The sequence below is a fragment of the Bos mutus genome, chromosome 18, assembly GCF_027580195.1.
Source record: "Bos mutus isolate GX-2022 chromosome 18, NWIPB_WYAK_1.1, whole genome shotgun sequence".
Taxonomy (NCBI): domain Eukaryota; kingdom Metazoa; phylum Chordata; class Mammalia; order Artiodactyla; family Bovidae; genus Bos; species Bos mutus.
Window position 1 is genome coordinate 10,582,622 of NC_091634.1, and position 27,555 is coordinate 10,610,176.

The window sequence follows — 27,555 nt, forward strand, 5'->3', positions numbered from 1 at the left end:
AATTACCGCCCGCACCGCCGAGGCTTCTGGGAATTGTAGTTCCGGCTCGCAGAGTCCAAACGCACTTCCGGGTTCGGGCAGAAGTGCAGCCATTGTCCCGTGCGCGGACGCTTGCAATCTACGTGCACCTCGGCCCTTTGGCGGTTAAGCCGAGCGGCCTTGTGGATGCCGACTAAGGGAGGGGATAGAACTAGCTTAAGCCTAGTCTGTCGTGTGCAGAGTCGTGGTAGAGAATTGCCTAACCGAGCTCGTCTTGCCGCAGAGCGGTGGTGGGCACTGAAGCTGTGACAGGCCCTGCCTGGACCTCGAGCTGGCGGACTCTCAGGTTGGTGAGGGGGCGGGGCAACGCCGGGTGCCTGGTGCGCGCATGCGCAGGGTCTGGGCGGGTAGCTGGGACGGAGTATGTGGGTGGGCGATCTGGGACCTGCGTGGGCGGTGCTTCAGCCTCAGATCACAGAAGTTGGTGGTGATGCTGGGGCAACTGCAGATCCCGGTACTGTGCTCTGCGCGCGTCCCAGGTGCGACGCACGTAGGGGCCTGGGGAGATTGGTGGAGAAAGCGGTTTGGGTGCAGGTTCAGGGTACAGCTGCATTATGAACTCACACTGTACTGTTTGAGTGAGGATCCAGGGGTGCTGAGGGATGGGTAAGAGAGAGCAATGGGGCAGAGATGGCTTGTGGAGGCGGGGATTTGCCAGGAACTGTTCGAGTCTCAGACCCAGAAACTTCGAGCCGGTACGCAGACAACAGGTCCACATTAAGGGCCTAGGAGGGGCTAGCAGGTACTATGCTTGTCAGGGCGCCCCCCAGCCCCATGCTGGCCACGTTTTGGATTCAGCGGTGAGGACACCGGGTTGATGGGGGGCCCAGGAGGATTTTGAGTGGTGGGGAGTCTGGGCTGGTACTCTTCTGGTAGGGGCCCACCGATCCCAGGAGGGAGGAGGTCGTGGGTGCAGCTGAGCTCTGTGCCTATGCTTGGCTTTTTGAACAGGAAGTGAGAGGCAATCGCCAGGTGCTGGAGCGTCAGTGGAAGGATAGGATCCTGGGAGGGGCACGGCTAAGTAATGAACTTCACGCAGTTAATCAGGTATTTGACTGTGGATCATCAAGCCCAGGGGGCTACATGGTGGCTCAGTGGCTGGAGTGCAGGAGACAAAGGTTCGATCCCTGGGATGGGAAGATGCCCTGGAGAAGTGAATGGCAACCCACTCGAGTATTCTTCCCTAGGAAATCCCATGGACAGAGGAGCCTGTGGGTTTACAGTCCATGGGGTTGCAAGAGTTGGACATGACTTAGCAAGTAAACAACAACAACATCAAGCCCAGAGCCCTGCTCTTTGCCTTAGGAAGAAGTGCTGATTTGGGTCTGCAGATTCAGGTTGAGGGTGGCAGGTGGACACTAGGGGATCCTCAGTGTGCTGGGTGTTTGTGGGGGTGGGGGGTGTCCCAGGATCCAGTGGGACAGAGACTGATTCATGCTGCAGATTTTGGTGATGGGTGTAAGGTGGAGCTCGGGCACATGGTGGGCTTCCAGGTAGGTGGCCCAGAGGCCCCAAACACTGGACCATCCAGTGGAACTGCAGAGTCTTGGCCTGGGAGAGGGACTAGCGACTCTAGGTACAAGCATAGCTATTCAGGCAAGACTCTATCTGGGCAGGAGCTTCTAGAAACACAGTTGCCATGGAGACTGCATCCCTGAAGCAGAGGCTGATGGTGGGGTGTGGCCCACAGTGGACCTACAGGAGGATGCTATACTCAGGGCTTCTCCTCTTGCAGCTCAGGATCTCAGGTCCCTGCCTGTGCCTGGAGGAGAGTATGGAAGAGCAGGATGAGAAGCCCCAAGGGTCCCTGAAGGCCTGCGTGCAGGTGAGTGGAGCTTCCCTTCTCCTGGGAGACCAGAGTTTGCTCCCCCTATGCCTCACAGTCTGATCCTCTGGGCATGGGAGGAGGGAGCATGTCTGGCTCTCTTTGTCATGTTTTGGGGCTTCTGGTCCCTCCCAGTCAGCAAGCTTCTCACACTTTTTCTACATTTTATGGAGATCCCTACTCTTCCTCACCCTTTTAACCCAATAACTTTTTCTGGAAGGAATTTGGCATCTCGTATTGAAAGCCCTGGGCTTCCTTGGTGGTCAGTGGTAAAGAATCTGCCTGCCAGTGTAGGAGATGTGAGTTCAGTCCCTGGGTGGGAAGATGCCCTGGAGAAGGAAATGGCAACCCACTCCAGTGTTCTTGCCTAGGACATTCCATGGACAGAGGAGCCTGGCGGGCTACAGTCCATAGGGTTGCAAAGAGTTGGACACAGCTGAGCAACTAAATGACAACAATGCAAAGCCCTTAGGCTACTGTTTCCCTCTTGACCAGCAACTCACAGCTTTGCTTGGGAATAAGCAGTTGGAAAGAAATTTCAAGAATATTCAATGTAAGAAGAGAGTTAAATGAGTTATAGTAAAACCTTGAATGGAATTCGCTGTAGATACTGATAGGCTGAAAAGATATTTATGATCTGGGTTAAGTAAATAGCATTTCAAAATGCTTTTTATAAAGGGGTATAATTTGTATGTACATGGAAAATATGTTATAAATTTATCAGTTAACAAAGATTATCTGTAAGTTGTATTCCGAATGACTTTCTGTTTTCATTTAGCTCTATTTTTGTCCTTTTATGCAGTGCATTTTAAGTCTAGGAAATAAACAGTTTAAAGCATTTTCCTACAGCACATCTTCTTTGAGAACATTTCATTGAATCTATAAATTGCTTTGGGTAGTATACTCATTTTCACTATATTGATTCTTCCAATCCATGAACATGGTATATTTCTCCATCTATTAGTGTCCTCTTTGATTTCTTTCACCAGTGTTTTATAGTTTTCTATATATAGGTCTTTAGTTTCTTTAGGTAGATATATTCCTAAGTATTTTATTCTTTTCGTTGCAATGGTGAATGGAATTGTTTCCTTAATTTCTCTTTCTGTTTTCTCATTATTAGTGTATAGGAATGCAAGGGATTTCTGTGTGTTGATTTTATATCCTGCAACTTTACTATAATCATTGATTAGTTCTAGTAATTTTCTGGTGGAGTCTTTAGGGTTTTCTATGTAGAGGATCATGTCATCTGCAAATAGTGAGAGTTTTACTTCTTCTTTCCAATTTGGATTCCTTTTATTTCTTTTTCTGCTCTGATTGCTGTGGCCAAAACTTCCAAAACTATGTTGAATAGTAATGGTGAAAGTGGGCACCCTTGTCTTGTTCCTGACTTTAGAGGAAATGCTTTCAATTTTTCACCATTGAGGATAATGTTTGCTGTGGGTTTGTCATATATAGCTTTTATTATGTTGAGGTATGTTCCTTCTATTCCTGCTTTCTGGAGAGTTTTTATCATAAATGGGTGTTGAATTTTGTCAAAGGCTTTCTCTGCATCTATTGAGATAATCATATGGTTTTGTTTTTCAATTTGTTAATGTGGTGTATTACATTGATTGATTTGCGGATATTGAAGAATCCTTGCATCCCTGGGATAAAGCCCACTTGGTCATGGTGTATGATCTTTTAATGTGTTGTTGGATTCTGATTGCTAGAATTTTGTTTAGGATTTTTGCATCTATGTTCATCAGTGATATTGGCCTGTAGTTTTCTTTTTGTGGCATCTTTGTCAGGTTTTGGTATTAGGGTGATGGTGGCCTCATAGAATGAGTTTGGAAGTTTACCTTCCTCTGCAATTTTCTGGAAAAGTTTGAGCAGGATAGGTGTTAGCTCTTCTCTAAATTTTTGGTAGAATTCAGCTGTGAAGCCGTCTGGACCTGGGCTTTTGTTTGCTGGAAGATTTTTGATTACAGTTTCAATTTCCGTGCTTGTGATGGGTCTGTTAAGGTTTTCTATTTCTTCCTGGTCGAGTTTTGGAAAGTTGTACTTTTCTAAGAATTTGTCCATTTCTTCCTCGTTGTCCATTTTATTGGCATATAATTGTTGATAATAGTCTCTTATGATCCTTTGTATTTCTATGTTGTCTGTTGTGATCTCTCCACTGTCATTTCTAATTTTATTGATTTGATTTTTCTCCTTTGTTTCTTGATGAGTCTGGCTAATGGTTTGTCAATTTTATTTATCCTTTCAAAGAACCAGCTTTTGGCTTTGTTGATTTTTGCTATGGTCTCTTTTTTTGTTTCTTTTGCATTTATTTCTGCTCTAATTTTTAAGATTTCTTTCCTTCTACTAACCCTGGGGTTCTTCATTTCTTCCTTTTCTAGTTGCTTTAGGTGTAGAGTTAGGTTATTTATTTGACTTTTTCTTGTTTCTTGAGGTGTGCCTGTATTGCTATGAACTTTCCCTTAGGACTGCTTTTACTGTGTCCCACAGGTTTTGGGTTGTTGTGTTTTCATTTTCATTCATTTCTATGCAAATTTTGATTTCTTTTTGATTTCTTCTGTGATTTGTTGGTTATTCAGCAGCGTGTTGTTCAGCCTCCATATGTTGGAATTTTTAATAGTTTTTCTCCTGTAATTGAGATCTAATCTTACTGCATTGTGGTCAGAAAAGATGCTTGGAATGATTTCTATTTTTTGAATTTACCAAGGCTAGCTTTATGGCCCAGGATGTGATCTATCCTGGAGAAGGTTCCATGTGTGCTTGAGAAAAAGGTGAAATTCATTGTTTTGGGATGAAATGTCCTATAGATATCAATTAGGTCTAACTGGTCTATTGTATCGTTTAAAGTTTGTGTTTCCTTGTTAATTTTCCGTTTAGTTGATCTATCCATAGGTGTGAGTGGGGTATTAAAGTCTCCCACTATTATTGTGTTATTGTTAATTTCTCCTTTCATACTTGTTAGCATTTGTCTTACATACTGCGGTGCTCCGTGTTGGGTGCATATATATTTATAATTGTTATATCTTCTTCTTGGATTGATCCTTTGATCATTATGTAGTGACCTTCTTTGTCTCTTTTCACAGCCTTTGTTTTAAAGTCTATTTTATCTGATATGAGTATTGCTACTCCTGCTTTCTTTTGGTCCCTATTTGCATGGAAAATCTTTTTCCAGCCCTTCACTTTCAGTCTGTATGTGTCCCCTGTTTTGAGGTGGGTCTCCTGTAGACAACATATGTAGGGGTCTTGTTTTTGTATCCATTCAGCCAGTCTTTGTCTTTTGGTTGGGGCATTCAACCCATTTACGTTTAAGGTAATTACTGATAAGTATGATCCTGTTGCCATTTACTTTATTGTTTGGGGTTCGAATTTATACACCATTTTTGTGTTTCCTGTCTAGAGAATATCCTTTAGTATTTGTTGTAGAGCTGGTTTGGTGGTGCAGAATTCTCTCAGCTTTTGCTTGTCTGAGAAGCTTTTGATTTCTCCTTCATACTTGAATGAAATCCTTGCTGGGTACAATAATCTGGGCTGTAGGTTATTTTCTTTCATCATTTTAAGTATGTCTTGCCATTCCCTCCTGGCTTGAAGAGTTTCTATTGAAAGATCAGCTGTTATCCTTATGGGAATTCCCTTGTGTGTTATTTGTTGTTTTTCCCTTGCTGCTTTTAATATTTGTTCTTTGTGTTTGATCTTTGTTAATTTGATTAATATGTGTCTTGGGGTGTTTCGCCTTGGGTTTATCCTGTTTGGGATTCTCTGGGTTTCTTGGACTTGGGTGATTATTTCCTTCCCCAGTTTAGGGAAGTTTTCAACTATTATCTCCTCAAGTATTTTCTCATGATCTTTCTTTTTGTCTTCTTCTTCTGGAACCCCTATGATTCGAATGTTGTAGCGTTTAATATTGTCCTGGAGGTCTCTGAGTATTCTTCACAGAGCTAGAACAAATAATTTCACAATTTGTATGGAAATACAAAAAACCTCGAATAGCCAAAGCGATCTTGAGAAAGAAAAATGGAACTGGAGGAATCAACCTACCTGACTTCAGGCTCTACTACAAAGCCACAGTTATCAAGACAGTATGGTACTGGCACAAAGACAGAAATATAGATCAATGGAACAAAATAGAAAGCCCAGAGATAAATCCACGCACATATGGACACCTTATCTTTGACAAAGGAGGCAAGAATATACAGTGGATTAAAGACAATCTCTTTAACAAGTGGTGCTGGAAAATCTGGTCAACCACTTGTAAAAGAATGAAACTAGAACACTTTCTAACACCATATACAAAAATAAACTCAAAATGGATTAAAGATCTCAACATAAGACCAGAAACTATAAAACTCCTAGAGGAGAACATAGGCAAAACACTCTCTGACATACATCACAGCAGGATCCTCTATGACCCACCTCCCAGAATATTGAAATAAAAGCAAAAATAAACAAATGGGACCTAATTAAACTTAAAAGCTTCTGCACATCAAAGGAAACTATTAGCAAGGTGAAAAGACAGCCTTCAGAATGGGAGAAAATAATAGCAAATGAAGCAACCGACAAACAACTGATCTCAAAAATATACAAGCAACTCCTACAGCTCAACTCCAGAAAAATAAATGACCCAATCAAAAAATGGGCCAAAGATCTAAATAGACATTTCTCCAAAGAAGACATACAGATGGCTAACAAACACTTGAAAAGATGCTCAACATCACTCATTATCAGAGAAATGCAAATCAAAACCACTATGAGGTACCATTTCACACCAGTCAGAATGGCTGAGATCCAAAAGTCTACAAATAATAAATGCTGGAGAGGGTGTGGAGAAAAGGGAATCCTCTTACACTGTTGGTGGGAATGCAAACTAGTACAGCCACTATGGAGAACAGTGTGGAGATTCCTTAAAAAACTGGAAATAGAACTGCCTTATGATCCAGCAATCCCACTGCTGGGCATACACACTGAGGAAACCAGAAGGAAAGAGACATGTGTACCCCAATGTTCATCGCAGCACTGTTTATAATAGCCAGGACATGGAAGCAACCTAGATGTCCATCAGCAGATGAATGGATAAGAAAGCTGTGGTACATATACACAATGGAGTATTACTCAGCCATTAAAAAAGAATACATTTGAATCAGTTCTAATGAGGTGGATGAAACTGGAGCCTATTATACAGAGTGAAGTAAGCCAGAAGGAAAAACATAAATACAGTATACTAACGCATATATATGGAATTTAGAAAGATGGTAACGATAACCCTGTATCTGAGACAGCAAAAGAGACACTGATGTATAGAACAGTCTTATGGACTCTGTGGGAGAGGGAGAGGGTGGGAAGATTTGGGAGAATGGCATTGAAACATGTGAAATGTCATGTATGAAACGAGATGCCAGTCCAGGTTCAGTGCACGATGCTGGATGCTTGGGGGGCTGGTGCGCTGGGACGGCCCAGGGGATGGTATGGGGAGGGGGGAGGGAGGAGGGTTCAGGATGGGGAGCATGTGTATACCTGAAATTAAAAAAAAAAAAAAAAAAAAGAATCCATAGAACCAGGGGAAAAAAAAATTAAAAAAAAAAAAAACTATTAAAAAAAAAAAAAAGAGAACATTTCATTTCTTTAAAATGTTAAATTAGGGGACTTCCCTGGTTGTCCAGTAATTAAGACTTCTCCATCCAATGCAGGGGGTGTGGGTTCAATCCCTGGTTGGAGAGCTAAAATCCCTCATGCCTCCCAGCCAAAAAAACCAAAACATAAAACAGAAACAATATTGTAATACCTTCAATAAAGACTTTAAAAATGGCCCACATCAAAAAAAAAATCAAACTTAAAAAAAAAAAAATTAGTTAAATTAGAATTTCACCTTTCCCTTCCTGAACAGTTCAGTCCTGAAGCTGTTAGGTGGAGCAGAGCCAGTTAGGCGTCTGCAGCTAAGGGAGGGCTACCTACCGTGGGGCGTCACAGCCTGATCAGGGTGACGAGGGTGTCCATGTGTGGGGACGTCAGTGACCAAGCAGGGTGAGGATGGTGGCATCAGGAGTCCGAGCCCAGGTCAGGTGAGGTAAGTGCCCATACAGAGGAGGAGATGCTCGTTTGGGGTGACAGGAACAGAACTGGTGAGAAGGACTTCCCGAGAGTGGATGCACCAGTGTGGGTAGCCCAAGTGCAGTGGGGGTGTCCACGCAAGGGCTGGTCCGGCCTGGGGTGTCCGAGCCACAGCAGGGTGAGACAGGCACCCGTGTTTGGGGGTGGAGGTGCATCCTGGTGTGGCATGTTACAGCCTGAACAGGCAGAGAGTATCTACATGTGAGAGTGCCCCAATGCGGAGTATCAGAGCTCAGGCAGGATGATAAGGGCATCGACACAGAGGCCACAGCCAAGTGGCACGTGAGAAGAGGCCTGCAGAGTCAGAGCCCAGGCAGCATGACAAGGGCTTTTTGGCAGAGGCCGGCCTCCTGTGGGGCAGCAGAGTCCTGGTGGGCCAAGGGGTGCCTGTGTGGGAGAGAGCGTGGCAGTGGAAATGGGAGATCAGTTACTTACAGAGGAGTTGACCAGATAAGTAAATCTAAAAAGGGTCATGGTGAAACCACTTTAGGCCAATCCTAAGGGAAATCAACCCTGAACATTCATTGGAAGCATTGATGCTGAAGCTGAAGCTCCAGTATGTTGGCCAGCTGATGTGAAGAGCTGTCTCACTGGAAAAGACCCTGATGCTGGGAAAGATTGAGGGCAGGAGGAAAAGGGGGTGGCAGAGGATGAGATGGTTAGACAGCATCACCAATTCAATGGACGTGAATTTGAGCAAACTCCAGGAGTCAGTAGAGGACAGAGAAGCCTGGTGTGCTGTAGTCCAGGGGGTCACAAAGAGTCAGACATGACTTAAGAACTGAACAACAACAAAAGAAACCGCTGGGTGGCATTTCTGGGGCTCCAAGGAGCTCCAGTTCTTTCTATCTCAGCACAGTGAGGCAAAGTGATAGCTAAAAAAGTGACTTATTAGGATAGGACACTTGTGAGGCTTACAAGCAGGCGGGCGAGAGGGGGCCATGCCCCTGAAACTTAGTGGGCTACAGTTTTATAATCAAGGGAAAAGTGAGGAGGGGGAGAGGACCACCTTCCTCCTTCTTGAGTAGATGTCATGCTTTTATCATTAACTCCTCCTCCACATTGGGCAGGGAAGTTTTCTTGTCCCTACATGGTCATGGGACTATCATGGCGCAGTGGAAATGAACAAAAGAGATTATGCTCTTTTGCATAAGGGTAAGTAACATATGAATTGATGCTTTTGAACTGTGGTGTTGGAGAAGACTCTTGAGAGTCCCTTGGACTGCAAGGAGATCCAGCCAGTCCATTCTAAAGGAGATCAGTCCTGGGTGTTCTTTGGAAGGAATGATGCTAAAGCTTAAACTCTAGTACTTTGGCCACCTCATGCAAAGAGTTGACTCATTGGAAAAGACTCTGATGCTGGGAGGGACTGGAGAAGGGGAGATTGGAGAGGAGGAGAAGGGGACGACAGAGGATGAGATGGCTGGATGGCCTCACCAACTCGATGGACATTTGAGTGAACTCCGGGAGTTGGTGATGGAGAAGGAGGCCTGGTGTACTGCAATTCATGGGGTTGCAAAGAGTCGGACACGACTGAGCAACTGAACTGAACTGAAATAACATATGCTCATGCTAAAAATGGTACATTGTCTCAGGTTTTAGTAAACAGAATGTCACCATTTACTTATATTTTTGTTTTTGTGCACACAGAGGAGCGTGTCATAGGAATCATTAACTCAGTGAGCTCGCCTATCAGAATGCGGGTCTCACATCACCATTCTTTTATTCTTTGGGGGGCGTGTCTCATATGCTCCTGCTGCCTGGTTTTGCTGCTAGGCAAGCGTGCTTTCTTGAGTGATCATTAACTTACAGGGGTCTCCTATACATTTTTCTTTACTTACAATCCCCTAGTGGGATTAACTGTTCAATTACCTACTTTGTCCCTTTACTCTGTCCCCTATCAGTGGGAGGCACATGAATGTTTTGGTTTCCCAGTGCGTATCAGAGTTACGTGTACACTATACTGGAGTCTGTTAAGTGTGCAGTAGCACTGTGTCTAAATAAGCAATGTTTTTGTTGTTTAGTTGCTAAGTTGCATCTAACTCTTTTGCAACCCCATGGACTGTAAACCTGCAGGCTCCTCTGTCCATGGGATTTCCCAGGCAAGAATACTGGATTGGGTTACCATTTCCTTCTCCAGGGGATCTTTCTGACCCAGGGATCAAACCCCAGTCTCCTGCATTAGTAGGCAGATTCTTTACCTCTGAGCCACCAGGGAAGCTCCATAACAAGGTACACACCTTAATTTTAAAATATCTTATTGCTTAAAAATTGCTGATCAACATCTGAGCCTTCAGCAAGTCATAATCTTTTTGCTGGTGGAGAGCCTTGCCTCATTGGTGGCTGCTGACTGATTGGGGTGGTGGTTGCTGAAGGTTAGGGTGGCTGTAGCAATTTTTTAAAAGAAGGTAACAGTGAAATTTGCCTTATCAATTGACTTGTTCATTTATGAGCAATATCTCTGTAGCCTGCAGTGCCGTCTGGTAGCATTAACCCACATAACTGAAAATATAACTTCTTTTGGAATAGGAGTCAATCCTCTCATCCTCCTGCTGAGTTATCAACTAACTTCAGGTCATATTCTAATTCCTTTTTTTTTTTAGATTTTCTTTCTTTCTTTCTTTTGGCTGCACTAGGGTCTTCGTTGCTGTGCACGGGCTTTCTCTAGTTGTGGAGAGTGAAGCTGCTCTCTAGTTGGGGTCTGTAGGCTTCTCACCGTGGTAGCTTCTGTTGCGGGGCACAGGCTCTAGGGCCCTTGGGCTTAGTTGCCCCACGACTTGTAGGATCTTCCCGGACTAGGAATTGAACCCGTGTCCACTGCTTTGGCAGGCAGATTCTTAATCTCTGGACCATCAAGGAAGTCCAGTACTTTGTTGTCATTTCACCAGCGTCTTCACCAGGAATTGATTCCAACTCAAGAAACCACTTTTCTTTGCCCATCCTTAAGAAACCATTCCTCATTCATTAAAGTTTTTTTCCACGAGATTGCAGCAATTCAGTCCCATCTTCAGGCTCCACTTCTAACTCTAGTTCTCTTGATATTTTCACTTCATCTACAGTGACTTCCTCCACTGAAGTCTTGAACTCCTCAAAGTCATCCATGAGGGTTAGCATCAGCTTCATCCAAATTCCTCGTCCCATAGGTCTCCTGGAGGAGGATATGGCAACCCACTCCAGTATTCTTGCCTGAAAAATCCCATGGACAGAGGAGCTTGACAGGCCACAGTCCATGGGGTCACAAAGACTCAGACATGACTGAGCATGTGCGCATGCGCATGCACACGCACACACAAATAAATCTCCTTAATAGCATCTAGACTGATGAATCCTTTCCAGAAGATTTTCCACACACACACACACACACACACACACAACACACACACATGAATCTCCTTAATGGCATCTAGACTGATGAATCCTTTCCAGAAGATTTTCAATTTTCTTTGCCCAGATCCACCAGCAGAATCACTGTCTTTGGCAGCTATGACCTTATGAAATGCATTTCTCAAATAAGACTTGAGAGTTGAAGTGATCCCTCTTCATGGGCTGCAGAATGGAAGTTGTGTTAGCTGGCATCAAAACAACATTAACCTCATTGTACATCTCCGTCAGAGCTCTCAGGTGAGCAGTAATATTTTGAAAAGAATCTTTCCTTCTGAGCAATAGGTCTCAACAGCAGGCTTAAAATGTTTGGTAAACCATGTTGTAAAGAGATATGCCATCATCCAGACTTTGTTTTTCGATTTATAGAGCACAGGTAGAGTGATTTAACATAATTTTTAAGGGCCCTAGGATTTTCGGAGTGGTAAATGAGCGCTGGCATGAAATTAGTCACCAGCTGCATTGGCCCCTAACCAGAGAGTCAGCCTGTCCTCTGAAACTTTGAAGCCAAACATTGATTCTCCTCTCTAGCTAGGAAAGTCCTAGATGGTATCTTATTCCAGTATAAGGCTGTTTTGTCTACATGGAAAATCTGTTGTTGAGTGTAGCCACCTTCAGTAACTACTTAGCTAGATCTTCTGCATAACTTGCTGCGGCTTGTTCATCAGCACTTGCTGTTTGACTTTGCACTTTTATGTCACAGGAAACAGCTTCTTTCCTTAAACCTTATGAACCAATCTCTGGTAGCTTCAAACTTTTCTTCTGCAGCGTCCTCACCTCTCTCAGCCTTCACAGAATTTAAGGGATAGCACGTTACTGTGGATGAGGTTTTGGCTGAAGGGAATGTTGTGGCTGGTTTGATCTTCTCTCCAGAATACTCACTTTCTCCATATCAGGAATAAAGCTGTTTTGCTTTCTTGTGTCATCTGTGTGCTCACTGGAGTAGCGCTTTTCATTTCCTTCAAGAGCTTTTCCTCTGTATTCAGAACTTGGCTAACTGTTTGGTGCTAGAGGTCTCGCTTTCGGCCTGTCTCAGCTTTCACATGCCTTCCATGTTAAACTTAATCCTTTCTAGCTTTTAAATTGAGAGACATGATATTTGTCCCTTTCACCTGAACACTTAGAGGCCCCTGAAGGGCTATTGATTGGCCTAATTAAATATTGTTGTGTTTCAGAGAATTAGGAATCCTGAGGAGAGGGAGAGAGACAGAGGAAGAGCTAGTCGGTAGAGCAGTTAGAATCTACACAACATTTATGGGTTAAATTTGCCCTCTTATATGTGGGCACGATTCTTGACATCCCAGAACAATCACAATTTTGTTGTTGTTTAGTGGCTGAGTCCTGTCTGACTCTTTGCAACCCCGTGGACTGTAGCCTACCAGGCTTCTCTGTCCGTGGGATTTCCCAGGCAGGAATACTGGAGTGGGTTGCCCTTTCATTCTCTAGGGGATCTTCTGGACCCAGGGGTTGAACCCAAGTCTCCTGCATTACAACAGGATTTTTTACAGCTAAGCCACCTGGGAAGCCCCAAACAATCACAATAGTAACATCAGAGATCACTGATCACAGATCACCATGACAAATACAGTAATACTTAAAAAGTTTTAAATGTTTTGAGAATTAATGACATGTGACACACAGACAGGAAGTGGGTAGATGCTGTTGGCAACATGGAACCAGTAGCCTCGCTTGATGTGATGTTGCCACAGACTTCAGTTTGTAAAAGGCAGTATCTGTAAAGCACAATAAAAAGAGATATGCCTATTCTTGAAGGGACTGTCAGTTGACGGATTGAGTCATTATACTCGGTAGTAAAAACTTCAGGAAGCCACAAAGGAATTGCCTTGTTTCAAAGTGATTATTCAAGAGGAAACATTTTTTGCTTTTTTTTTTTCTATATTGAATATAGGAAAACAAATGTCGTTTAAAAATGGATACAGTGTTGAAACACAGACTGTGAACTTGTCCCTCAATTCTGCGTTTCCAAAATATAACTGCTTTTAATGCTTTTGAGACTGTCTTTCCAGACTTTTCTGTGCTTGTTTATATTCTATAAAAATTTATTCATAGTCCATATGCTGTTCTTAATTTTTTTTTTTACTCAACAATATGTTACAGACATCTTTCTGTCATTTGTATGCCTCAATCCATGCAAATCTATCTTTTCTTCTCTTGGCTGCTGAAGAGTAGTCAGTTACCTGGATGAAGCATAATTTATTTAAATAGGCACTTACTAATGGACACTTAATCCCTCCTCCCATTTTTGCTATGTTAATGTAACTTTTTAATGAGGTTTCTTGTAATATACTTAATGTACTTTCTTGTTTTCTGGGGCTAGAGGGGAGGGCGGGACTGTGCTGCACAGCTTGCAGGATCTTCGTTTCCCGACCAGGGACTGAACTCAGGCCACGGTAGTGAAAGTCCTAAGTCCTAACCACTAGACTGCCAGGGGATTCCCTAAGTGTATTTTCTGTTATTTCCTAAGGAAATACTTTCAAGTAGACTTATTGGCTATTACATATTTTTAAACATTACCATTAAAAAACAAACATAAAGGCAAAGAGTATATATAAAAACTGATAAGATCGGGATAAAGTGTGTACCCGAGTTAAAAATGTGGATCTAATATCAGTTTCATGGTTTTGACAGTGTGCTGTGGTTGTATACGATACTATCATTGGGGGAAACTGGGTGAAGGAGACACAGGAAGTCTGTTTTATTTTTGTAACTTCTTGTGAGTATTTAACTATTTCCAAGTAAAATGTTATTTAAAAAAATATATCGCCAATCCAGGAAGGTTGTATCAACTTAAAACTCCACTAAGAGTATATGAATATGAATCTCTTAAATCGTGGGCCACCAGGGCAGAGGTCATCAGCAACAGGCCGAAGAAATAGTCCATGTGGTTGGGATATTGGTTACATACAGGGGTTTGAGCAAAGAAGTAAATATAAATAGAATAATGGGATCCAGGTAAGGAGGGTAAAAATATAGAAAGCAGGGAGGCCAGAATAAAATGTGTTGTTAAATTGGAAATATCAGTGTGAATTTATGGTCTCTAATGGGCAGAGATAGTTATAGAAATAGAGAAGTGATTTTATCTGATTGAAAGAAATGAGCATCTTTTTGTGTATTCACTGGCCGTTTTATTTCTTCATAGTTGGGTTTCCTGTGCATTTTCCTTTGTCCATTTTTCAGTTGAAGCTACCTTTTTCTTTCTTTTTTTAAAAATATGTATTTATTTGGCTGTGTTGGATCTTAGTTGTAGCATGTGGAATCTAGTTCCCTGATTAGGGATTGAACCTGGGCCCCCTGCATTGGGAGCTTAGAGTCTTAACCACTGGACCACCAGGGACGTCTCTACCTTTTTCTTCCTGATTTGGAAGAAATCGTAACAGCATAGATTCTTATTAGTGGTGCTCTTATCGGTGGTATTTTTTGCCAAACATTTTATGAAGTTAATTTGGTGTTCTTTTCCTTTATCATTCTTCAGTCATGCTGTATTCCATCCTATTTGCTTACAATTCTGTGTTCTAGGAATTCAGGCAGGGCCCAGCTGGACAGTTCTTTCCTTCTATATGGTGTCTGGGGTCACTCAACTCCATTCAGCTGCTAACTGGGCTGGTCTGAAAGATGCACAGAGATAGCAGGCCATGTCTTGTGCCTCAGTGCTCCTCTGGGTATCCCATGTCTCTCCCCACGTGGCCTACCTGTGCTTACCGGTGGGAAGGAGCAGAAGTTTTGTTGGTGGGATGTGTTAAAACAGGTGGCCTACTGGGTCCTAGCCAACTCATAGTGGGCGTTTTGAGCCCTGATTATTCTCCTTTTTCTCATCTGCTCTGCCTTCTCAGGACTCTCTGCTTCCTCAGGAGATTATCATCAAGGTTGAGGGAGAAGATGCCCGGTCACTGGCTGTCCCATCCCAGGTGAGTTGGACAGGGCCTTTGTGTCTTTCGATTGAGAAATGTGCATGGCTGACGGGCAGCAGAAGCCACATTGAAGTGAACTGATTAGAAAATGATTAGAAAATGAGAAAATTGAGATGAATGGATACCTTTTACACAAAGTTGGTTATAATGCAAGGAGAGTGATAACTGCATGGAAACTTGAGAGTGAGTATTGTCATTTTCTTCCCTCTAAAGGTTTGAAAGAATTTGGCTTGGTTTAAATGGTTGCAGGACAGAGTAAGTGAAAAAAAATTCAGGGTCAGGAGAGAGAGAAGCTACAACTATAAAGCAGAACTCACAGATACAAAGAACAAGTGGTTACTAGTGCTGGAGGTGGCGGAAGCTGAGGGGAAGAATTGGGAGGTATAAAGTATGGAGTATAAGACAGGCCTGAGGGTAGATTATACAACGTGGGCAATATAGCCAATATTTTGTAATAACTGTAAAGGGAAAGTAACCTTTCAAAATTGTATAAAAATAAAAAATAGCTATTAAAAAAACAGTCCTTGATTAGTGTCAGGGGAATTAATTCAGAACATATGTGAATGCATTGGCTCTGTTAGAGGAAGAAGGGCTCATATAAGAAAAGTGAGGTTGAGGGAATTATTGGAAGGCTTACATTTTTCTCTGTGAACCATCAGATGTTCTGTTGAGCATGAGGGTGGTAATCAGAATGGAGAGATGTTGGATGAAGAGTGGAGAAGGCTTAAAGTAGTAACTTGGATTAGGGGAGACAGGCTGCTCCAGGAGGTACAGTGAGGTTTCTGGTCAGTCCCAAAAATTCATTCTGAGATTGTTGTTTGGTCGCTAAGTCGTGTCCAACTCTGCAACTCTATGGACATGCCAGGCTTACCTGTCCTTCAGTATCTCCTGTTGAGTCAGTGATGCTGTCCAGCCATCTCATCCTCTTTGACTCACTTGTCCTCCTGCCCTCAATCTCTCCAAGCATCAGGGTCTTTTCCAATGAGTCGGCTCTTCACATCAGATGGCATTCTGAGACAGTAGCCATTAATAATAATGGAGAGCAGGTTGATATTTAGATGTATTTAGTTACATTCAGTGGAAGCCCCACAGCCCACAGGTTTAAGGCAATATTTAAAAGGGAATTTTTGACTATATCAAATAGAAAGATTAAGATGAATGATCCATAGACTCTCAACTGAATAATTAAGATAGAAAAGATAAAAAGGATACTAAACAGAAAGGAAAAGACTATAGACTAGAGAATAGTAATAGTAGGTGTTTCAATAGAATAAAATAAAGAGCTTCTCTAGTGGCTCAGAGGGTAAAGCATCTGCCTGCAGTGCAGGTAGACCTGGGTTCGATCCCTGGGTTGGGAAGACCCTCTGGAGGAGGAAATGGCACCCCACTCCAGTACCTTTGCCCAGAAAATCCCATGGACGGAGGAGCCCGGTAGGCTATAGTCCATGGGGTTGCAAAGAGTCAGACACGACTGAGCGACTTCATTTTCAATAGAATAAAGACCCCAAACCATCAAAGAATGAGAAGAGTAAAGGGGACAACTGAGCAAGTAAAGTGGAGAAATCTGATGTTGTAATGAAAGAGTGAGCAGTTCTCTGTGTGTGACTTGGGAGGTGGAGTACTTTATGGTGGTTTCAAGATCTAGGGTCTCACGCTAAGAGTGAGGGGCTATAAGTCAGGCTGGCTGTATGAATTGATGACTGAGAACATAGTCTATGATGTTAGGGAAACTTGAAGTTGCATCCCAGTTAGGCATATGTGTTACTTTCTCTAACCTTCTGGCTTTTCATCTGAAAAATGGTGCTGCTAATAGTATTTTCTCAGGGACCTTGTAAGAAATCAATGAACAGTAATTTATGCAGTGGGCTTCTCTGGTGGCTAAAGTGGTAAAGAATTCCCCTGCCAGTGCAGGAGACACAGGTTCACTCCCTGGAGGAAGATCACAGGGATTCAATCCCACAGGAAGGTCACCTGGAGGAAGAAATGGCACCCCCCTCCAGTATTCTTGCCTGGGAAATCCCATGGTGGGCTACAGTCCATGGGGTCAAAAAAGAGCTGGACACAGCGACTGAACAACAAGAACAAATTTATGCAATAGGCTAACACATTACCTGACACCGCACAGTAAGTGCTTCATTAGAGTCAGTTATTTTTCTATTATTACCAGAAAACTCTACAAATGGATGCTATAGACCATCCAAGACAAGACAGTACAACTTGTTGAATTAGAGGATAAATCCTAGCTGTTATTAATATAAATCTTCAGTGGAATGGAAGGGAGGTGGTGGTCAAGTTATTGGTAGAACAAGGCTCCAAGAAGTGAGGTAAATGGCATGAGTTTCAGGGTTTCTGGGAGGATACACACTCTTTTCCAGCTTTGATGCTGAGACCCCTGGATGGGAGAGCATGACCACCCTGAGCCTGTGAGGTCTGCAGAGGAGGGAGTCCTTGCAGGGAAGTGTAGGTTTCTATTAACTCAGGAATGGGGCATCCCTGATGGGTCAGTGGTAAAGAATCCGCCTGCCAATGCAAGAGACATGTTTGATCCCTAATCCAGGAAGATCCCGTGTGCCACAGAGCAACTAAGCCTATGTGCCACAACTCTTGAGTGTGTGCTGTGGAGCCCACATGCCATGACTACCGAATTCCATGCCATGGCCCTGGAATCCAAGATTCCACGCTCCACAACAAGAGAAGCCACTGCCATGAGAAGCCCACACACTGCAGCTTTAGAGTGGCCCCCACTTGCTGCAACTACAGAGAAAAACCCACACAGCAATGCAGACCTAGCACAGCCAAAAAAAAGACTACTATACTTATTAAAAAAAAAAAAAACAGGGATGTAGAGAGAATATTTGGTGAAGATGTAGGATTTCAGTATTATAGAAGAATTCCCAAATTGAAAGGTTTGGGAAGGAATTTTGGGCAGTGAGGAGCTGGGGACAAGTAGATGAAGTATAGAATAAGAAGGGATAGAAGTCCAGAAAAGCCAGTATCCATACTTAAGGGACTTTTTCTAATGAGTATGTGATAAGCCTTGTGAGATTCAGGTGAACAGAGAGGACTTAAATCAGAATTTGAACCAGGATTTTTTTGATGTATTACTAAGTCTATTGATATACTATTGATTCACTTACTGAAATAAGTTACCAAATATGTAATTAGTCTGTACTATATACCAATACTGTACTAAGCATAAATAAATATCTTGTCCCTGCCATCATGGATTACAGCCTAGTGACCAAGATGACCACTATGCAAACGATAAGAAAGGGTGGTGGGTCTTATGATAGAAATTCCTGGAACTTTGAGAATATGAAGCTTGACGTGGAGGGGGGGTGATAATCTAGGCTAGTATTATTTATTTGACATTTGAAGAAGTTTGATATTAAAGGGACTACATTAAACACTGAAGAGACATGTTAATTAAAAGGAAGCATGGGGCTTCCTTGGTAGCTCAGTGATAAAGAATCTGCCTGCCAATGCAGGAGACATAGGTTCTATTTCTCTGGGAAATCCCACATGTGGGCCTGTGAACCACAACTATTGAGCCTGTGATCTAGAGCCCAAGCCCTGCAACACGACAAGCCACTGCAATAAGAAGCCCAGGCATTGCAACTAGGGAGTAGCCCCCCCTCAGCACAACTAGAGAAAAGCCCACACAGCAACAAAGACCTAGTGCAGCCAAAAAATAAGTACATAAATTTATTTTTTTTAATTTTAAAAAGGAAGCATGGATTGGAAGTTGAAAAACAGTACCTATAGATCCATGTTGAACACAGGGAGCAGTTTTCTGAATCTCATTTTGGGCTCATTATGAAAATCTTTGAGATTTTTAGTGAAAATTATGAGCCATAGCTTAGAAAAATGCAAGTACAGTAGCATTTTGCATCAAGTTTCGTGGGCTTCGGGGACCTTGTGTCCTATTCATGAACCACAGCTTAAGAACACTCCATCTATTTTAAAATGTCTTGGCAAGTGGCATTCGACTTCAGTGGCTTTTGCTGCCTTTGGATAAGGACAGATCACATCCAGTACTTTTTTGGAACAAAATTCCGGCCCAATAGTTTTTTTTTAAACTCAATTAAAAAAAAATTTATTGGAGTGTAGTTTGATTAACCACCTAATAGTCCAAAAAGGTGAAGAAGGAAATGGCAACCCACTCCAGTATCCTTGCCTGGAAAATTCCATGGACAAAGAAGCCTGGTGGGCTGTAGTCCATGGAGTCGCAGAGTCGGACACGACTGAGTGATTAAAACACACACACACACACACATACACATACACACACAGAGTCCTAAAAGGAGGGTTCTTCCTGCTTACAGGAGGCAGCTCAAGAGACCCCCCGTTTACATGGCAGTAATGACAGGCTCTGTGGTGCAGCTCATAGTGTGGGCAAAATAGAACTGTTTTCTGAAGACTAAGAGTTCAGGATAAAGGTCTCTCATTCACTGTCATTTAATTTTTCAATGTTCTCAAACCTAAGCATCCTGATAATTACCAGCCTTTGTTTTTTGTTCAGTAAACTCTGCTAATGGCTTTTTATGTATCATTACAATTTAATTCACTCAACAACATATGAGTTGGGTATGGTTAAGCCTAATAAGTAGAAATGGAATAACCTCACCATTAAGAGACAGTCAGATTAGATACATTCTTTTAAAAAATTCAGACATATGCTCTTAGTAGAGGAAAAAACCCAAATCTCTTTTCCAAATCCAGTGCTCTTAGCTTATACATTCTGCCTTTCATTAAGCCCTGCATTTCATTTTCTGTCCCACGTTTTATTCTCTGCATCAACAAAGCTGTGTGCCAAATCTGGCCCATCACCTGTTTTTGTAAGTAAAGTTTTATTGTAATATAGCCACAACCATTTGTTCATATATTTTCTGTGGCTGCTGTCTTGCTATAGCAGCAGAGCTGACTAATTGTAATAGAGCCTCTATGGCTTTCTAAGCCTAAAATATTTGCTCTCTGACCTTTGACAGTTAAAAATTTGCTGAACCTGTTTTGTTAGTTTCTTGATAATTTGGAGGGAATTCCTAAATTGGAATTCCATATTCACCAACACAAAAATCAGAATTAGCATTTTCTTTAAGGTCTACAAGAAAGAAAACAGTTTGTCATTTCTTTCTGATGTTCCTCTTTGGGGTTATATATAAACAGGTCCAGCATCCAAAACCCAAAGGGGCTTGCCTAAAAGACACTTGTACCCCTAGAATCTTTTGAATGTTGACTATCTCAGGACTGTTTCCAGGCCATCAGGTTTTCCTTCTTCCATCTGTCAAACTTTTCCTCTCTGAACACTGGAAGGAAATGATACCCAGCTGAGTAGGAATGTGTGTCCTGTTTTAGGAGGGAGTGAACTTCAAAATAGTGACTGTGGACTTCACTCAGGAAGAAGAAGGCACTTTGAGCTCTGCTCAGAGGACCCTGGACAGAGATGTGATCCTGGAAAACCACGGGGACTCTTGGGGTAAGAGTACAGTCCCCTTTAATGGTATCTGTATATTGAAATAATTTCTCATTTCTACAGATCAAGATCTAGGGAGTTCAGAGGCCAGAATGATTTTGGCCACACAAAGATTAGTATGGTAAAGATATAGTTTTAGTTTGTAGGGTAGCAAAGGTACAACTTCGTGAGTTTGAGCTTATTCAGTCTTCTAGGTTCCTAAGAGCCAAAGACAGGGACCAGATTCTGCAGTAACTTTCTTTTGTCCCCAGTCCAGACACCCAAAGTTCTATATCTTTCCTCTCAGCTTTCCAAACTAGACGTAATCTAGTTCAAACAAGAGGATGAGTATAAAAAGAGTTTCCCCACATGCATATCCAGGTGAGAAATAGACATTTAGGAGTCATTACAGGTAGACTTCCCTGGTGGCTGGGTGGTAAAGAATCAGCCTGCCAATGCAGGAGATGTGGGTTTGACCCCTGGGTCAGGAAGATCCCCTGGAGAAGGAAATGGCAATCCACTCCAGTATTATTGCCTGGGGAATCCCATGGACAGAGGAGCCTCGTGGGTTATAGTGCATTGGGGTTGCAAAGAGTCAGACACGACTGAATGACTAACACTCTCACTTTCTTTCACAGGTATAGATTTGTTTGAGAAATCCCCATAGGGCATGCCACATATTTCTCTTTTCTCCCACTCGAAGAGGACTATATACATCACCACTTTTTCCCAAATGTACCTTCTGTTGCTTGGCCTAATAGCCACTCAGGCTTCTGTGTATGAGCAGATCTCCATCCTCTCTCACTTGGGACCAAAGGAATCCATGGGGCCATATTAGCCTCTAAGGCATTTAGGGAACCTGGGATAACAGTGCACTCATTATTTTTTCCTGGTTCACAAAGTAGTTTGACTTCATCTTACTAATATGACTGTACTAACAAGTTTCATGCCTTCAGAAAGTCCTAGAAATGTAAACATTAATTTCTATTTCAGTGAACATGTGTCTTAGCACTAAAGAGGGTAGAAAGGATCCTTTGTGTTTTTACTAAGAATTGCAGAATTGTTTTACAATCCTGTAAGTTTTGCATAGATGATCCTATTTTGGAATATGGAGATATTTGACATCTAAAGTCTTTATTCAGCAACACTAAGATATGATATAGTTTCATATTAATTCCTTGTTATGCTCTCTGACTGTGGTAGTTCTCTGCTTACTGCTCATCTCATCATTTTGCTTTTCAATTTATATTATAGGTCTATAGCTGAAAATAAATCTACATATAATTTTCATACTTTCTTGTCAGCTTTCCCCCCACTATTCCAGCTCTAACAATTTTTGGCTAGGGTATTCTATTTTGCTTTCTTCCAGACTTGGCAACTGCACTTGGAAGAAGAGAATCAAGATTGAAGCAGAGCGTTTTTGATGACAAACTATCCCATAGTGTGAAGATAGAAAAGTTGACAAGAGATGATCCTTGGTTATCTTCATGCGAAGAATTTCAGGATTGTAAGGAGCTGTTGGAGAAGCAACAGGAAAAACAGGAGAGACTTTTGAAGGAAGTGACATTTACTCACAGGAATGCCGTTACTCATGAGAGAGACTGCAAAAATGATAGCCCTGAGGAGAAGGCTGGTCTGAATTCCAATCTTCTTTCATCACAGATGATACCCATAAGGAACCATTTTCATAAACACGCTTCACATGTTAAAAAATTACATTATAATTCTATGGTAAACACTCATCAGATGATTACTGATACTGAGAAACTCTGTGAAAATAATGAATTTGGAAACCTCCCCCAGAGTATTCATTATATTCAGTTTACAAGAACTCAAACAGAAGATAAATCCTATGGATTTAGTGACAGTATTCAACCTTTTAACCATGGTACACCCTTAAACATACATGAGAAAACACATGCACAAGGAAGATCCTTTGATTTTAAAGAATGTGGGCAAATTTTGAACCACAGCATATCCCATAACGAACAACAGAGAAACTCCATTGGAGAGAGTCAGTATAAATGTCATAAGACCTCCCAGAGTTCATCCCTTGCTCAAAACATGAGAAATCATTCTGAAGAGAAGCCCTTTGAATGTAATCAGTGTGGAAAATCCTTCAGTTGGAGCTCTCATCTTGTTGCACATCAGAGAACTCATACAGGGGAGAAACCTTATGAATGTAATGAATGTGGGAAATCATTCAGCCGCAGCTCTCACCTTGTTTCCCATCAAAGAACTCATACTGGAGAGAAACCTTACAGATGTAATCAGTGTGGTAAATCCTTTAGCCAGAGCTATGTCCTTGTTGTGCATCAGAGAACTCATACTGGAGAGAAGCCTTACGAGTGCAATCAGTGTGGAAAGTCATTCAGACAGAGCTACAAACTTATCGCACATCAAAGAACTCATACTGGAGAGAAGCCCTACGAATGTAATCAATGTGGGAAATCATTTATCCAGAGCTATAAACTTATTGCCCATCAAAGAATTCATACTGGAGAAAAGCCCTATGAATGCAATCAATGTGGAAAGTCTTTTAGTCAAAGTTACAAACTTGTTGCCCACCAGAGAACTCACACAGGAGAAAAACCCTTTGAATGTAATCAGTGTGGAAAATCCTTCAGCTGGAGCTCTCAACTTGTTGCACACCAAAGAACTCACACTGGAGAGAAACCCTATGAATGTAATGAGTGTGGGAAATCTTTCAACCGCAGTTCTCACCTTGTTATGCATCAGAGAACTCATACTGGAGAAAAACCCTATGAATGTAACCAGTGTGGGAAGTCCTTCAGCCAGAGTTATGTCCTTGTTGTACATCAGAGAACTCACACTGGCGAAAAGCCCTATGAGTGCAGTGAGTGTGGAAAATCCTTCAGGCAGAGTTCATGCCTTACTCAACATCAGAGAACTCATACTGGAGAGAAACCCTATGAATGTAATCAGTGTGGAAAAACATTCAGCTTGAGTGCTCGACTTATTGTACATCAAAGAACTCATACTGGAGAGAAACCCTTTACGTGTAATCAATGTGGGAAAGCTTTCATTAATAGTTCTAAACTTATTAGACATCAGGCAACTCATACAGAAGAGAAACCCTATGGATGTAACTAGCCTGGAAATCTTTCAGCAGAGTATATCCCTTCCTCCTTGCCTCCCTTTCTCCCTCACTCTTTCCCTTTCTCCCTTCAGCCCTTCATTCCCTTGTTCCCTCCTTCCATTCCTCCAGGATTACATGTATTGGAAAGAACAAGCATGAAAATAGTGTGTGTGGAAAAAAAGCTTTCCATTAGCTCTCTGTTCAACTGTGTATCTGAAAACTCTTTCTGGAGAAGAAAGAAAAAGTATGAGTCATGTATTTTACTTGGCAATTCCATGTTTTAAAAAATCAAACTTGACCCTTGTTAAACATTCCCATGAGCGTGATAACTCTTGGCACTTTTCCTTGAAGAAAGCACTTCGACCTGAATTTGAGAGAATTATCATTAAATGGTCAATATGCTGTGGAGTGATTGCCAGTGAGGTAGACCTCTTTCCAATAAAGAATAAATGAGAGGGGACATATATACACCTATGACTGATTCATGTTGATATATGGCAGAAACTAACACAATATTGTAAAGCAATTATCCTGCAATTAAAAAAAGATAGTTAATCTAAAGAGAATAAAGCTGTGGCACCTAAAAAAAAAAAAAAAAGGAATAAAAGAATGCTAATACTGGTTGTCTTGTTGAAAATGTTGGGAAATTGCTGTAGTTATTACAAACCACTCCAGTATTCTTGCCTGGACAATTCCATGGACAGAGGAGCCTGGTGGACTGCAGTCCATGGGGTTGCAAAAGAGTTGGACATGACTGAAGTGACTTAGCACACAGCACATTAGAACTTAGACTGGAAAACAGAATTTCAGTGTATCCTTTTCCAATGTGATTTCTCCAGCACTACTTGGTAATTTGTTTCATAAGCACTTTTATCTTATATGTAAATATTTTGTAAAAAAAAAAAAAAAAAAAGGGAAATGGCTGTGAACTGAAAATTGCAGGGCAAGAGTATAGTACATTCATTTCTAGAATCATGAAAAGATATATTTGTGCTTGGATCAGAATCTAAAGGGATTCTAGGTGTATCTGTTTTAATTTTAGATTTATACTTTTTTCATTTGTTTTTTGGACTGTGTGCTTTTTTATAATACTAATGAATGATATGAGAAATAAATAGTCCAAAAATAGAAAAATACCCATCTCCTTTGACCATTTAGCCAGATAACAGAGATCCCTCATGCTTCTGAGAGTTCATTTGGATTAGCATGAATAGGTCACTCCTTAGGACCTAGATTCCCAGGAATATTCCTTATTGAAAATAAAATATTTCAGGCTTCTGTGGTGGCTCAGTGGTGAGTAATCGACCTGCTAATGCAGGAGACATGGGTTCCATCCCTGATCCAGGAAGATCCCACATGCCAAGGAGCAACTAAGCCTATGTGCCACAACTATTGAGCCTATTCTCTAGAGCTTAGGAACTGCAGCTATTGAGCCACATACCCTAGAACCTGTGCTCAGCAAGAGAAGCCACCACAATGAGAAGCCCACACACCACAGCTAGAGAGTAGCCCCCCATTCTCTGCAACTAGAGAAAAGACCACGTAGCAACAAAGACCCAGCACAGTCAAAAATAAATAAAATCAGAACTTAAATATTTTCCTGGCAATGTGGAACTGGAAATTTATGCCAGAGAATTAAATGAGAATTCATGGGTAGTACGGAGGGCAGATGAGTTTTTATCTTTTTCTTTTAAACCCATCTTATCCAAAGCAGTATAAAAGAGCTCTGTTTTTAAGGTTTGTTTTTTTTTTTTTCTTTTTCTCTCCTTATGTAGTATTATCTTTTTACCGTCCAGGATATGTTCCCTAATTCGAGAATCCTCTGAGTGGGAAGATATTGCCCTGGCTAAGTGCTCACCGCCTAAATTAAGTTCACAAGAATGCTTTTAGTGAGGTAATAATTGTAGTTTCTCATTGGGTTTTTTGTGTTTTTTTTTTTAGATTTGGTTCACAAGTCTTTCTGGCCCTTGCCCCTAAATCATGAATTCTAATCCTATGGATTATCATGGACCTGAAAACTCTGATCCTGGAGAGTTACTGAAAAATAGAGTTGAACTGAGAGAGCACAGAATGGAGGTAAATTCCCTGAAGAAACAAAAAGCTAAAATGACATCTGATAGGGATTTGTTATTTAGTGTCCAACTCTTTTGCAACCCCATGGACTGAAGCCCACCAGGCTCCTCTGTCCATGAGATTTTCCAGGCAAGAATACTGGAGTGGGTTGCCATTTCCTTCCCAGGGAACCTTCCTGACCCAAGGATGAAACCTTGGTCTCTTGCATTGCAAGCAGAATCTTTGCCACTGAGCCCACAGGGAAGCCCTGATAGCGGTTCCCCATAGTAAATTCTGTCCGCATGAGATGACCCTAAATGTTTTTAATGAGGATTAATCCAGAGAGTGCAGCACACCTGACAGTGACTGAAGTTCTGGGGGAACAGTTGTTGATGACTGGAAAACTGGCTCACCACCCCAGGAGAATCTTCAGTCAGTCCATGATTGCATATGTAGAGGAACAGAAGGGGTTCTCCATGCACTGCAGTTTTGGGAAGGACATACAATAGTGAAAACTCTAATAATGGGATCTGGTTAGGCTTCTTTTTCTCCAAGTTGTTGATAAAGCAAGTAGATGATTTTCACTGGGCATGTTGAATCTTATTTTGAAGGCAAGGAAACAGGATTGTACAAACAAGTATAAAACCAGCTGGGCTAAGAAAGCTCTGGAGATTCAAGTTTGGGAAGGGATTATTCCAAAGTGATCTCTTTAGTAAATATTTAAAATATTTCATTGAAAATATAAAGACAAAACTGCCAAGAAATTTTAAGTGAGTATTGTTTGTGTGTTTCTTGGCCAGGTTGAATATGTGGGTCATCTGTGTGCACTAAGTCATATATGTCAGTTCCTAGGTGGTGAAGTATGGTTGCCAAGTGTTTTGAAGTAAGATAGATCCAATAGATAAACAAAAATGTTCATTTCTCTTATTTGCTCATTTATTTCCCTTTGTAGAAAAGGCATTCTTCTAAAAAAATAGTCAAAAGAATGAAGAGACATTAAAGTGACAGCATATCAAAAATACGTAATTAAACTTCTGAACCTAACATGTAGGGTTAAAAAAGGGAGTCAGTAACTTGATTTTAATGACACACATATGACACATTTAAAATGACATACATCCCTTGCGTAAAAATTTTTGTAAAATTCACAAAAATAAAATTATACTTTGCAACTTCCCTGGTGGTACAGTGGATAGGAATCAGTTTGCCAGTGCAGGAGACATGGATTTGATCCCTGGTCCAGGAAGATTCCACAGGCCTTGGAACAACTAAGCCCATACAACGCAGCTGCTAAAGCCTGAGCACTCTAGAGCCTGTGCTCCACAGTAAGAGAAGCTACCTCAATGGAGAAACCCGTGCACCACAACTGGAGAGTTGCCTCCACTCTCTGCAACTAGAGAAAACCCACAGCCCACACACAGCAACAAAGACCTCGTGTAGCAACAACAACAACAAAAGATCATACTTGGACATAGAAATATGCATAGTTATTTCACAGGCCAAATTTCTTTCACCATACTCTAGTAAAATTAGACATAGATGAAGAGTGGCCAGATGTTTTTATGTATTTATTACTTTGGCCACAAAGCACAGCTTGCAGGATCTTCGTTCCCTGACTAGGGATTGAACCCCAGCCCTAGCAGTGAAAGTGCCAAGTGCTAACCACTAGACTGCCAGG

At 41.8% G+C, this 27,555-nt stretch overlaps 2 protein-coding genes across 2 annotated transcripts in view; both read left to right on the forward strand.

Annotated features, from left to right (window-relative positions):
* Positions 1 to 185: 185 nt before the first annotated feature.
* On the forward strand, positions 186 to 24,285 carry ZNF180 (zinc finger protein 180). Its single transcript, XM_014479641.2, has 5 exons — positions 186 to 325; positions 1,775 to 1,864; positions 15,196 to 15,270; positions 20,629 to 20,749; positions 22,095 to 24,285. Exons 2-5 carry the CDS (start codon positions 1,814 to 1,816, stop codon positions 23,837 to 23,839), a joined length of 1,992 nt encoding a protein of 663 aa, XP_014335127.2. The 5' UTR covers positions 186 to 325; positions 1,775 to 1,813; the 3' UTR covers positions 23,840 to 24,285.
* Positions 24,286 to 25,761: 1,476 nt separating this feature from the next.
* ZNF112 (zinc finger protein 112) overlaps positions 25,762 to 27,555 on the forward strand; it is a 60,036-nt gene continuing 58,242 nt past the window's right edge. The window contains exon 1 of the mRNA XM_070387558.1: positions 25,762 to 25,901. The gene's annotated coding sequence lies outside the window, so the exon portion shown is untranslated. The remainder of the gene's footprint in view (positions 25,902 to 27,555) is intronic.